At 53.4% G+C, this 12,709-nt stretch overlaps 2 protein-coding genes across 2 annotated transcripts in view; one reads left to right on the top strand and one right to left on the bottom strand.

Annotated features, from left to right (window-relative positions):
* LOC128980263 (zinc finger protein 91-like) overlaps positions 1-12,709 on the top strand; it is a 150,316-nt gene that overhangs the window by 127,870 nt on the left and 9,737 nt on the right.
* LOC128980259 (gastrula zinc finger protein XlCGF26.1-like) lies at positions 1,665-3,524 on the bottom strand. Its single transcript, XM_054398719.1, has one exon. It carries the CDS (start codon positions 3,522-3,524, stop codon positions 1,665-1,667), a length of 1,860 nt encoding a protein of 619 aa, XP_054254694.1.

The raw sequence follows: 12,709 nt of genomic DNA, 5'->3' as shown, positions 1-12,709 counted from the left end.
TTTTTGTCGCCTGCTAGCACAGAATCTTGTGCTATTTGAAAAGGATTCCTGTGGCTGCTCTCCTGTGCTGTCCATCTCCTGTGACAAATGTACCAACCCCCTGGGGGTAAAACAAGATGCCACAAGCGCAGAGGGGAGAGAATCTCAGGAGTCCTCTCACAAGTCCTTGACTATAGCCTTGCAGAATCCCCAGATGACACAGTCTTAGAGTGGTCAAAACATCACAAGGCCCAGAAGCCCTTCACACAAGAAGTAGCTAACAGGAAGTTCCTAATCGAGTATCTCTTGCCCAAAGTACCTCATTTTGATAGACTTTCTTACCTCTCCCATTCATTCATGGCACCAGCAGAATCCCTAACCCTGTGTATAAACTAAAGCATGCTCCAATCAAAGGTGCCAGCACCTCTGGCTCATGCAGGATGTTCTTCTTGGCTCATGCAGGAAAACAACTTTGCAGCTTGTAGCTGGTCAGCAGAGAAATCAGAGACTCTACACACAGCCAGGCAGCTGCCCTTGTGTGAACAACAGCAGCTGCAACCTAGGAAAGGAGGAGAAGCAGGGAATTCTAAAGCAAGGGATCATCACCACCTGGTATTCAGCACTGCCTCACCAGTCGTAAAGCCTTCCCAGAGTGGGGGAGCTCCACACACCCAAGTTGCTCTCACAGCTTTAGAAGTTCCCAGTCCCACATGCACTTGCACTTCCTTAGCTGTTTGACACTTCCTTGCCCAAATGCCTTTCTGGACTTCTCTCCACGTTGTACAGCTCCAAACTGTGCCTGTGGCAGTTCTTTGTGGGGAGGGCTCTCTCCACCTGAAGACCATGACATTTGCACACTCACTTTCAGCTTCCAAGGCAGCATCTGGAGCACACAACTTGTGGATTTGTGCAGCAGCTCAGCCAGCTCCAGCTTGTGTAGCAGCAGCTCATGGGTATGCCAGGCACACTGCTTAGAGCTGCAGAGCTAAGTTCAGAGCCAAGTGTAAGACAGACGTCCTGGGGGAGTATTTCTGGGCACTGTGCTGAGCCACAGCATCCTTTCTTGCAATCATTTAAGTCTTTACTCTCTTCAAGCTTCTGAAAACTCCTCAACACTCAAAAAAGTCTCTTCCCACTTCTGGGTGGGTGGAAAGCTTGAGGGAAGACGCAGGTCAGCAGGAATCGATCAGGAACACTGCTGAGCTAGGGAGAAGGCTTTTGGAAGCGCCAGGCCTGCTGGAAAGCAGCAGAGCCCCTTAGTGGAAAGCTGACAGAAGCATTCTGAGTGCTTCCAAAAACCTCCCTGAGATCCCCTCTATGCCCTGCAAAGATTCTGAAAATCAATCCTAGAAACCTCCAGACCCCCAAACACCTAACATCCCCTGAGTCCTCCCCAAAAAACCCTGAGATGTCCCTGAGATTGCACCCAGCAAGACACTCTCAAGACTCTTCTGCAAACCTCACTTTGACCCCCCTGAACTGGTCACACAGCTCCATTCCTGTGCTGACTCAGCACTGTAATTGTTCTCATCAGCACTAATTGGTGTTCAAAAGGGCAGGAGGTGTTTGATCCTGCTGCAGTCCACAGCCTCTGACAAATGCAGGTGCAAGAGGCGATTTTGGTTCAATCTGCTGGAAAGGCCCTTTCAGGGGATCAGCATTAACCCAACAGACCCTGGCTGGATCTATTTGTGCCTCCCCTGCAGTTTGGGCTGCTCACTGGTGTGGCTGCGGCGATGCTTTTTGAGAATGGACGTGTGGGTGAAGCTCTTGCCGCAGTCAGCACAGGTGAAAGGCTTCTCTCCAGTGTGCACACGACGGTGCCGGCAGAGGTCGGAGCTGCAGGTGAAGCTCTTTCCACAGTCAGCACAGGTGAAAGGCTTCTCTCCAGTGTGCACACGACGGTGCCGGGAGAGGTCGGAGCTGCAGGTGAAGCTCTTTCCACAGTCAGCACAGGTGAAAGGCTTCTCACCAGTGTGTACACGACGGTGCTGGGTGAGGTTGGACTTACAGGTGAAGCTCTTGCCGCAGTCATTACAGGTGAAAGGTTTATCACCAGTGTGCACACGACAGTGTTGAGTGAGGTTGTACCTACAGGTGAAGCTCTTGCCACAGTCAGCACAGGTGAAAGGCTTCTCCCCAGTGTGCACACGACGGTGCCGGGTGAAATGATAGCTGCTGAGGAAGCTCTTGCTGCAGTCAGCACAGGTGAAAGGCTTCTCACCAGTGTGCAAATGACAGTGCTGGGTGAAATAAGACCTGCTGCTGAAGCTCTTGCCACAGTCAGCACAGGTGAAAGGCTTCTCACCAGTGTGCACACGACGGTGCCGGGTGAAATAGGACCTGCTGCTGAAGCTCTTGCCACAGTCAGCACAGGTGAAAGGCTTCTCCCCAGTGTGCACACAACGGTGCCGAGTGAATTGATAGCTGCTGATGAAGCTCTTGCCACAGTCAGCACAGGTGAAAGGCTTCTCACCAGTGTGCACACGACGGTGCTTGGTGAGGTAAGAGCTCTGTGCGAAGCTCTTGCCACAGAGGGCACAGCTGTAGGGTTTGTCACTACTGTGGATGAGTTGGTGCCGGATGAATAAAGTGCTCGTGGTGAAGCTCTTGCCGCACTCAGCACAGGGGAACAGCTTCTCTCCGGTGTGGATGCGGCGGTGGACGGTGAGGGTAGAGCTGTGTTTGAAGCTCTTGCCACAGTCAGCACAGGTGAAAGACTTCTCACGAGTGTGCACACGAGAGTGCATGGTGAGGGTGGAGCTGCTGCTGAAACTTTTCCCACAGGTGGAACAGCTGTACTGTTTGTCACTGCTGTGGATAAGTTGGTGCTGGATGAGTCTAGTGCTCCTGGTAAAGCTCTTGCCGCACTCAGCACAGGGGAACAGCTTCTGTCCCGTGTGGATGCGGCGGTGGACAGTGAGGGTTGAGCTGTGTTTGAAGCTCTTGCCACAGTCAGCACAGGTGAAAGGCTTCTCACCACTGTGCACACGACGGTGCTCGGTGAGAGAGGAGCTGCAGGTGAAGCTCTTGCCGCACTGGGCACAGCTGTAGGGTTTGTCACCGCTGTGGGTGAGTTGGTGCCGGATGAATGAAGTGCTCGTGGTGAAGCTCTTGCCGCACTCAGCACAGGGGAACAGATTCTCTCCGGTGTGGATGCGGCGGTGGATGGTGAGGGTTGAGCTGTGTTTGAAGCTCTTGCCACAGTCACCACAGATGAAGAGCCGGGTGCCAGGGTGGGGGCAGTGATGCTTCATCAACTCTGAGACAGCTGAGAAGCTCTGCCCACACTCAGGGCACTGATTCAGCTGCTCAGCTGGCACACAGGGGCCTGCTGTGCCTTCATCCTCATTCTCTACCTCATCCTGGTCACCTTCATCCTCATCTTCCTCCTCTTCCTCATACAAATCATCATCATAGTCATCATTCACCTCTGTATTCTCCATCTTCTCATCCTCTTCCTTTGGGCTACACTTCTGCTCCTTCATTTTGTTCTTGGGGTAGTTCTCCTCCCAGCTATTCTCTGGATCCTTCTGTAAGGCCATGCTGGTGGGGGAAGAGGTCATAGCTGTGGCCTAGGAAAGATGGAAACACCTGAGCCCAGGACCTCAAACCTTGACCTGCCTGGGTCATTACAGGCCCTGACTCCCAACACAAAACATTCAGCTGGGGCAAGGAAAGGAGAGGGACTCTCAAACCCCAAATTCCTGCCATGGTGAAAGGTCAGACCTCCAATACCTGTGCTGAAACTTCATGTTCCTGTGAGCAGTGCCCTGAGACACTTGGGGACTTACAAGTGGTCTTGTCCCACTGTGCACAAGCCTGGCATCACTGTCAGCGTACCTCCTTGCCCAGGCCTTGTCCTTTTTCCAGGCTAAACCACCCCAGCTCTCTCAGCCTCTCCTCATGGGGTTTGTGTTCCAAACCCTATGAGGAGAGGCTGAGGGAGCTGGGGTGGTTTAGCCTGGAGAAGAGGAGGCTCAGGGGTGACCTCATTGCTGTCTACAACTGCCTGAAGGGACGTTGTAGGCAGGTGAGGGTTGGTCTCTTCTCCCAGGCAACCAGCAGCAGAACAAGAGGACACAGTCTCAAGTTGTGCCAGGGGAAGTCTAGGCTGGATGTTAGGAGGAAGTTCTTCACAGAGAGGGTGATTGCCCATGGGAATGGGCTGCCCAGGGACGTGGTGGAGTCGCCATCACTGGAGACGTTCAAGAGGAGACTGGATGAGGCACTTAGTGCCATGGTCTGGTTGATTGCTTAGGGCTGGATGATCTTGGAGGTCTCTTCCAACCTGGTTGATTCTATGATTCATCTCTCCTGGCTCAAACAATAGAGGGAAGAACACTGACCAAGAAAGACCAAACCACCTCCAACCGCCCATCTACGCTCCACATCCCAACCCCAAACATCACCTCCTACCACACAACTGACCCCCACATGCCTGGGGAGCTCCCAGACTCCCCCCACAGCTGATGTCCTTTTGAGACCCTGAAGGAGTAATCATGTTGGGCAGGAGGGGCTGGAGGAGGTTGGGAGGTGCCCCAGGCATCAGCCACGGGCTGGGGTCCTGCTCTTGCCCCACTCTGCCTTCTTTCCCTGCTGGGCTGCTCCAAGGAGCAGATCTGCAAACTCTGCTCTTGCCCAGCACACAGCAGCAGGGCTGATGGACAGAGAAGGACACAGCCCCTGCCACATACAAGGAAAGGACTCAGAGGAGAACACTGACCTGCAAGGGATGGCTCAGCACTGCCCAGGAACAGGCAGCAGAGCTGAGCCTTGCTAGGGGCAGCTCCCAAGCCAGGCAGCACAGGCACAGCACACAGCCAGGGCTGCTGAAGATGGGAGGCCTGAACAAGTGCAGACTCAGCTCCTTGCCCAGCACACAACCCTGTGATGGTTTGAAACTGTCTTTTTAATTTTTCCTTGCAAAGGTCAGAACAGAGAAAGTGAAAGAATGTAAATAAGTCACTATTGGGTGTAAGAAAGCAAAATAACGATTGTTCTAAACACTTCCCTTGGATAGATAGAAATGTTTAAGAACTATTACCCAAAACAAAGTAGGCATTCTGCACATTCTGCGTTTGGCAGTGGGGGCAGTTGCTGGGCTGTCTGGCTGCTGTTTCTTCTTCTCTTCTGGCTGAAGATAACACACTGACCTTGGCAGCTAAGTTAACAACTTTCTCCTTAACTAACTCTGCTTCTCTGTCCAGAGGCGTCTGGGGGGGAAGATCCTGGGAGAGGGAGGCCCCTTTGGGAAGGTCCCCTTGGGGGGGAAGCAAAGGGAGCTTGGTTGTGCTTTTCTGTTGATTGTATATATTTGTAAGTGTTGTGAATTTTGTATATTTGTACATAGGCATTGCATTTCATCTGCTTGTAAATACAGCCTTCATTTGCTTCCAGACTGGGCTAGCCTGGTTATTGTCGGTGGGGGGGGGGGGAATTTCAGCTCACCCTGACACAAACCCCCAGCACACAGCTGCAGCCCAGCACCATAAGACAGCTGCCTCCACACAGCTTCTCCCAGCCTTTGCCTGCACTTTCCTCTTACTGCCTGACCAGGCCTCTGCTGCCTGCAGATGCATTTACGATGAGATGCTGCTCTGGACACAGGTCTTCTCTCTGGCCCTGTCCCTGTCCCCACCACACCCACTCTGTGATCACCTCTGCCCTGCACAAACCTCTCTGCTGGCCACTCCCCAAGAGAGGATCAGAGCAGCCCTGAGCACACAGACAAAGGGAGGTTCATGCTCTCTGGACATGCAGCAAAGGGGGCAGGGACTTGGTCAGCTTCTTGCTAAACCTCTTCAGCCCTCACTGTGCTGCTGGAGGAGTCTCTGTCTCCTGGACAAACCTGACACCTCCAGCACCATTCACACACAGGCAGCCCAAAGAGACTCAGTGCAAAGCTTTTGGCTTCCTTCTCTCCCTGCCCATTGTTCTCACCTTTCTCTTTGCACTTCTCCTGCAGCTGCCACTCCACATCCCCAAGACAAAATGAGGTTTGCTGGGAGGGCACAGTGCCCAGGGGCTGTTGCTCATCTCCCAGCTGACACATGCAGAGCTGCAGCACAATTCACTCCTTTCAGCTCCTGAAATCCTGCCACATTCTGACATTTCCTGTACACACATTTGCCACCTGGGCATCCTGCCCCCTTTTTAGGGGGACAAGGCCTAATTCCTGCTTGACTATTCCCAGGCCTTTCCCCCATTCCCAGCCCATCTTTGGCCCTGTGGCCCACACCTCCACTGCCACTGCAGCTGCAAGGCTGGAGTGCAAAATGTTGTGGCTGAGGAAGCATCTAAGGAACTGGGCTGGAACCAGGAGCAAAAGAATGGAAGGGGCCTGAGACTAAAGGCTGGCATGAGCTGGAGGGCTGAAAGAACAAGAAGCCATGGGGGGGTTACATATGAGGGGTGGGGAGGGACCCTGCAGCCACCTCATGCAGCAACTGATGAAGGGGGACAGAGAGGGAGTGAGACCTCAGGTGACTCCTGCCTGGGCTATGGCTGGGGGTGTGGCTAGGACCTCTGAGTGCCTGCTTGGGCTGTGCTGGATGGCAGGAGGTGGCAGGGGACTGTCCTGAGCCAGGCAGCATTTGGGCCTTTCAGCTTCTGGGCTCAGCTGCTGCCAGCACCATTGCAGGTAGGAGCCAGGCAGAGCCACACAGCTGCTCAACTAACCCCTCCCACCCCTGCAGCCTTCACTCTCCATCTCTCTGCACTCACTCTTTGGCCCCCAGGAGTCTCCAGTTCCCTACTACGGCCCCAGAGCTGGTCTAGAGCCCCAGCATGGCCTAACAGTAGGCCCTGGGTGAGAGCATGGAGGAGAATACCCTGAAGAAGTTGGAGGAGCTCAAGTGTAGCCTCCAGGGAAAGGAAGATGTGGAGGAGATTGTGGAGGAGAAGGAGGTTGAGGTCGAGAATGAGGAGGAGAAGGATTGCGAGAAGAAGAAGGATGAGGACAGGAAGGAGAATGAATCTGCAGTGCCCCTCTCTGTGCCACCTCAGCAGCCCAATCAGTGCCCCAGGGCAGGCAGCTTCCCACCCAGCTCAGCACCACTGCAGCACCAGGGGCCTCACCCTGGCACCTGACCATTCCTCTTCAAAACCCTTCCAAAAATTGATCCAAATCCTTTCCCAACTTGCCACAAAGCCTTAAGGCTGCATTAAAATCTCTCCACAGCTCTCAACAGCTCATTCTGAAGGCACTGCAGTGACTTTTGAGCCTTAGTTCTGTCTTCAAGATGCTTCAAAACTTCACAAGTGCTCAAAACAAATCATCACCAAAAGAGCTAAAGGCCCAGAAAAAGTCACTCAAGTCTTTTCAAACCTCATCACAGTTCCCCAAACCATCAAAGGATGCATTCAAATCTTTTCTCAGCATGCTGCAGAGATTTCAGTCAGGTTTGGGATTCTCCAAACTCTTCAACCAGGCCTGAAACATCCTCAAGGTCTCTTTAAAAAGCAAAAAACTCTTCCACAGTTATTGAAATATCTTTGAAACATCTGAAAACCTCTTTGAAACTCACAGTAACTCTTAAAAGCTAATTTGGAAGAGATTTTAGGCAGCTCCTAGGCTGGTTTATTTGTCTGATGGTTCTCAAAAGAGCTTTGAAAGTGCCCTAAAATGTCCAACGAATCATCACCATTCCTTTAAACCTCCCCTAAGAAATCACTGAAATATTTTCAAGCCTCCTAGAACTTCCTCCTTCTAGAAGTGCCTAAAGCTGCATTCAAACCTCATTTGTAAGAGTATTGGAGAGATTTTAAGGAGTTCTGGGTTTTCAGACTCTTCAAATAGGCCTGAAAAAAAAAATCACCCAAACCTCTTCAGAAACTTCCAAAGTCAATTAAAATCTCTTTGATATTCTTCAAACTCATTCTGGAGAGATTTTCATCACTTTGTGACCTTCTTTAAGCTTTCAGCACCCTTCAAAATGCTTCAGGAGGTGTCAAACTGCCTTCAAAATCATCAACATCTGTTCAGAACTCTTAAAGACACAGCAAAACTCAGAAGGACTTTCTTGGCCCTCAAATCCATTCAAATAATCAAAATATCTTCACAAGTCATTAAAATCTCTTCAAAACTCCTAGAAACAAATTTTTGAAGTGCTCTTAATGAGTTTCGAGGCCTCTCTAGGAGCTCAACTCCCTTCAAAAATGCTTAACAAGGCTTCAAACCACCTGAAAAACATCAAAAGCTCCTCACAAAGTGCTCAAAGCTCTGCAGAAGTCATTCAAAGCTGTTCAGAACCCCTCAAAGTCATTTCAAAGAGATTTTGGGGAGTTTCTAGGTTGCTTTAATGCTTCAAAAACACTGGAAAACGTTTAAAACTGCCTGACTGACTGACTTGAATGAACTTTTGGGTTCTGAACACTTTTCAAATACACCTGAAAAATCATCCAAATGCCTTCAAAACTCCCCCAAATATCTTCCAAAACCAAGAAATCTCTTCAGAACTGGTCAAAACCTCTGGAAATTTGATCAAAACCTCTCAAAACCTCCTTAAGAACTCACCAAATCCTCTTCTGAGGAGACTTCAAGGAGTCTCTAGGCCTAGTTCAGTGTTTGTCACTCCTTTAAAATGCTTAAAAGGTTTAGAACAGCCCTGAAAACCATCAACCTCTTTTCAAAACTCTTAAATCCCCCTAGAAAATAAAAGACTTTCAAACCTCCTACAAATTCTTACAAACACCTCATGATATATTAAAAACTTGGAGACTTAAAGAAGGTTTTGGGCACTCAAAATTCTCAGGAAAAAAAAACCCAAACCCAATCAAAATCTCTTTAAAATTCATTCAAATCTCTCTCAAACTCCTAGAAACTAATTTTCCAGAGATTCCAGTGAGGTTCTGGCTGTTGGAAACTCTTCAGGGCACCTAAAACCTCGTTAAAGTCTTCTCAAACCTCCCAGGACTCCCTCAAACCACCTCCAGAGGCAGCAAAATCTCTTTTCAGGAGCACTGGAGAGGCTTTAATAAGTTTTTTAGGTTCTCAGCTCTGCAAATAAGCTTCAAAAATGGCCAAAATCTCTTCAAAGCTCTCCTGAAAACCTCTTAGGAGCTGTTCAGGGCTCACAAACTCTTTCCACACCTCCTTTGTCAGAGGTTTCCAGGAGGTGTTTGCGGTCCAGCCCTGGCTCTGTCCCGCAGCCCAGCCCAGGCGGCGCCATCCCAGCTGAGAACCACAACTCCCAGCATGCCCTGCGCAGCCCCCGGGCCCAGCAGCCCAACGCCCACAGCTCCCAGCATGCCCCGGGGCCCGCCCAGCCCCTTCCCTGCTCCGCTCCCAGCGCCCTCAGCAGCTCAGGATCCGCAGCTCTGTCGCCACGCTGCTGGCTGGCAGCACCACGACCTCATTGCCCCTGCCCCGGCACCACCTCCACCTCCCAAACCACCCCACAGCTGCCACCAGCCCCAGGCACTCCTAAGCTCAGGCTCAGCACAGCACCCACGGCTACCACCCCCACGGCACCCAGGACACAGCCTGGCCTGGGCTCCCCCCCTGGGCCTGGCCCTCAGCCCAGCCACTGCCCGTTACCACAGCAGCTGCCCGGCACCTGCCAGCACAAAGCCTCCAAACCGCCAGGGCTCCCCCACAGGAGCCTCTGCTGCCATCCAGCCCCCACGCTGCCCCCGACCAATGGGCTCCGGCTGCAACACAGCAGCAGCCAAAGGGGGCCTGAGGCTGCCCCTAGCAGGGGAATTCAGCAGCACAGCAGCACAAGGAACCCCCCCACACACCGACCCCTCCCCAGCCCCACAGACCACCCCCAGCCCCAAGGATGGGTCCCCAGAACCCTCCAGACCACACCAGAACCCCATAGGTGCTCACCCCTGATAGAACCAAGGACCCAAACCCATAGTCCACTCCCAGTTACACACATCTCCCACGGAACCACACAGAACCCTCCCACAACGGCACGGACACCACCCACCGACCCTACATACCTCCCCGGCACCCCACACACCCCCTCGCATATCCCCATGAGCGCCCAACCCAAACCCCACCGGTTCCCCCTTGATCCCTGCACAGGTTCCCCGCAGCCCCACCGACCCCTACCGCACAAACCCTTCCCCAACCCAACCGACCCTCCCGAACCGCCAACCGCACAGAAGCCCCCCGCAGCCCCCAGACCATTCCCTGATCCCCAACCCACGATGCAACCCTCACTCCCCGGGGATTCCGATTCCCACCTCAGCATCCCCTCCTCAGCCCCACACATTCCCTCACCCCACCTGCAGCCGGCACAAAGGGGACGCAGAGCAGGAGGACGACCAAGAGCTCAGCGCACAGGAAGCTGCCGACCGCCGGCCCCGGCAGGCTCCTGGCGGCCTTGGCGAGCAGAGAGCACTGGGAAGGAAACCCCAAACCAAGCCCTGCAGCAGCTGGGGGATTCCGATCTGCGGCGGCCACGCGTGACTGTGAGCGGAAGCACGGCTGGGTACGGAATAGGAAGTCCCGCCCACGCCTGGGCAGACACAGCCAATCAGAGGCGCCGGCAGCGCGACAGCTCCTCCTCCTGGGCGCTGCCGAGGCACATCGAGGAGCTGCGGCGGGGCGGAAGGGGCTGAGGGGGACGCCAGGAGACCTCGCTGAGCCCTGCCAATCAGGAAGGGTAGGAAGGGAGATGGACGGAGCTTTCAGGAAAGGGGCAGAGCGTGCGATGTCATTGGTCGGGAGGCAAGACAAGGGCGGGGCGAATGCGGAGCGTAGTCGGGGTCATGCTAAGGAGGGACACGAAGCATGCTGGGACACCGTGCCCAGGGGCACTACCGGGGGGACTTGGGCGGAGCTCGCTGGCCTCGAAACCAATTCGGACCGTGCGGGACAGGCGGGGAGCGCAGGCATGGATTAGTTGATGAGATGGTGTTGGGGCATAGGTTGGACTTGATGATCTCTCAGGTCTTTTCCAACCTGCTTAATTCTGTGCTTCATTGCCTCCTGGCACAGCTCCAGGCAGGCTGGGGGCTGCCATCCCCTTGTCCTTCCCTCAGCATCACACAGAGCACAGCCCACAGCACCTGCAGAGCCTTGGCCCACACCTGAGGGACAGGATCTGCCTGCCCAGGGGCTGTGCTCAGGGCTTGGCCTTTGTGCTCCACAAACCAAGCCCAGGGTTTGCTGCCCTGCACTTTGCCTTTGGCTCCCTGCAGTCTCCACTGAGCTGCTCCAACGAGCCCCTGGGACAATCAATGCTTCAAGGTACTTGGAGTTTTGCTTCTGACTTCTTGAGAGGTTTCTTCAGTCTCCTGGCAGTTCCTGAGGTTCATGCAATGAGCCCCAGGTGCCCTCAGGAGTTTTTCTCTTTCTGCAGTTCTCTTCAGGATGTCAAGCTGCAGCTAACACAGCTCAGTTTGCATGGCAAAGGGAAAATATTTTATTATTTCTGAGACAGAGGAGAGGTGACAGCAGCATCCCCCAGGTGATACTGATCCAGGCTGTCTCCTCAGCAGGTCTGCACTGGGAGCAGAAGCTGTCCCTGGAGGCCTGACACTCTATGCACAACTTTGCTCCTCACCCTCCCAACCTCCCCATGCCTCTCATTGCCCACCTGGGGCTTACAGCACTGCTCCTTGCATCAGACTTCTCCCCTGCTCTCTGCAGCTGCAGCTCACAGCTCCATGGCACCATCTCCCCCCTGCTCTCCTTCCACAACTGGCTGCACACAGCCACAGAAGAATTGTTGCTGTTGGGAAGCAAAGCAAAGCCAAGCCTGAGAAAGTTCCCTCAGCAATCCAAGCCCTCTGGAACCATCTGCTCAGCACAAGCTGTCTCTCAGCAGGTTGCCTCTCTACCAGGGATGAGCTGAGCAGCAATGTTTCAGGCAGGTAGATACAACAGCTGGAGAGAAACACAATGGCAGAGGTGGCTCAGGAGGCAAGGAGGCTGTTGAAAGCCAGCTCAGCTTTTGCTCCCTGAAGCTCAAAGCAGCAGTACAGGGGAGAGGAATCCGAAGGAACAGAGAATGAGGAGAGGAGGAAAGTGGAGAATGATGGAAATGGCCTTTGGCTGGACAGTGTGGGTCTGGAAAGATGACTTTAGAGATGGTCACTGTGTCCTGGAAATGTGACAGTGTATGGAAGATCAGAGAAATTGCTTCCATCTCACAAGTGGCACAGAGGCACAGGGCTGGCAGGAGACAGCTCCAGCTGCACTGGGGGCTGGCAGGAGCTGACACACTCCCAAGCCTTAGGGAGAGCAGTGCAAGGTTGGGAAAGTGAGGGCCAAGCTCACCAAGGAGACCTCTCAGTGCTCTGGGTTTGTCTGTCCCACTCCATGCCTGACTGACCCTGGGCTGGCTCATGGCCCAGGAAAAGGGCAAGGAGGTGATGGGAGAATCCAAAAGCTTCTTAGCCACCACTGTGCTTGGGCAGCAGCATTCCAATGCATTCTGCACTGGGCTAGGTGGGAGGAGATCCTTCTCAGAGTCCATCAGCCCCGATCAAAAGCTCTCACACTTACTTCTCCAGGAGCTTTCACAAAGCCTCTCCTGGCTACTGCAATTCTTCCTCCTCCCTGTTCGGTATCCACGGGCTCTGGTTCAGTGCAATATTTGTGTCTCTGGCCCTGCACAAGTGCTCTGGGCTCCTCCAAAGCCCTCCTCCAACTTCCTCCTCTGGCCCCACGTCCCCTCTCTCATGCCTGCAAGCAGAACTTTCCTTCTGCTCTGTGTTCAGCTCTCAGCCTAAGCGAAGAAGCTCAAACCCAACCTGTGACCAAACCAAG

This window comes from Indicator indicator, unplaced genomic scaffold, assembly GCF_027791375.1.
Source record: "Indicator indicator isolate 239-I01 unplaced genomic scaffold, UM_Iind_1.1 iindUn_scaffold_88, whole genome shotgun sequence".
In the NCBI taxonomy this organism is placed as follows: domain Eukaryota; kingdom Metazoa; phylum Chordata; class Aves; order Piciformes; family Indicatoridae; genus Indicator; species Indicator indicator.
This window is presented reverse-complemented; position numbering and strand designations above follow the sequence as displayed.

Excerpts from the sequence above, each read along its gene's own strand:
- LOC128980259 (XM_054398719.1), bottom strand. The coding sequence starts at position 3,524 with ATGGCCTTACAGAAGGATCCAGAGAATAGCTGGGAGGAGAACTACCCC.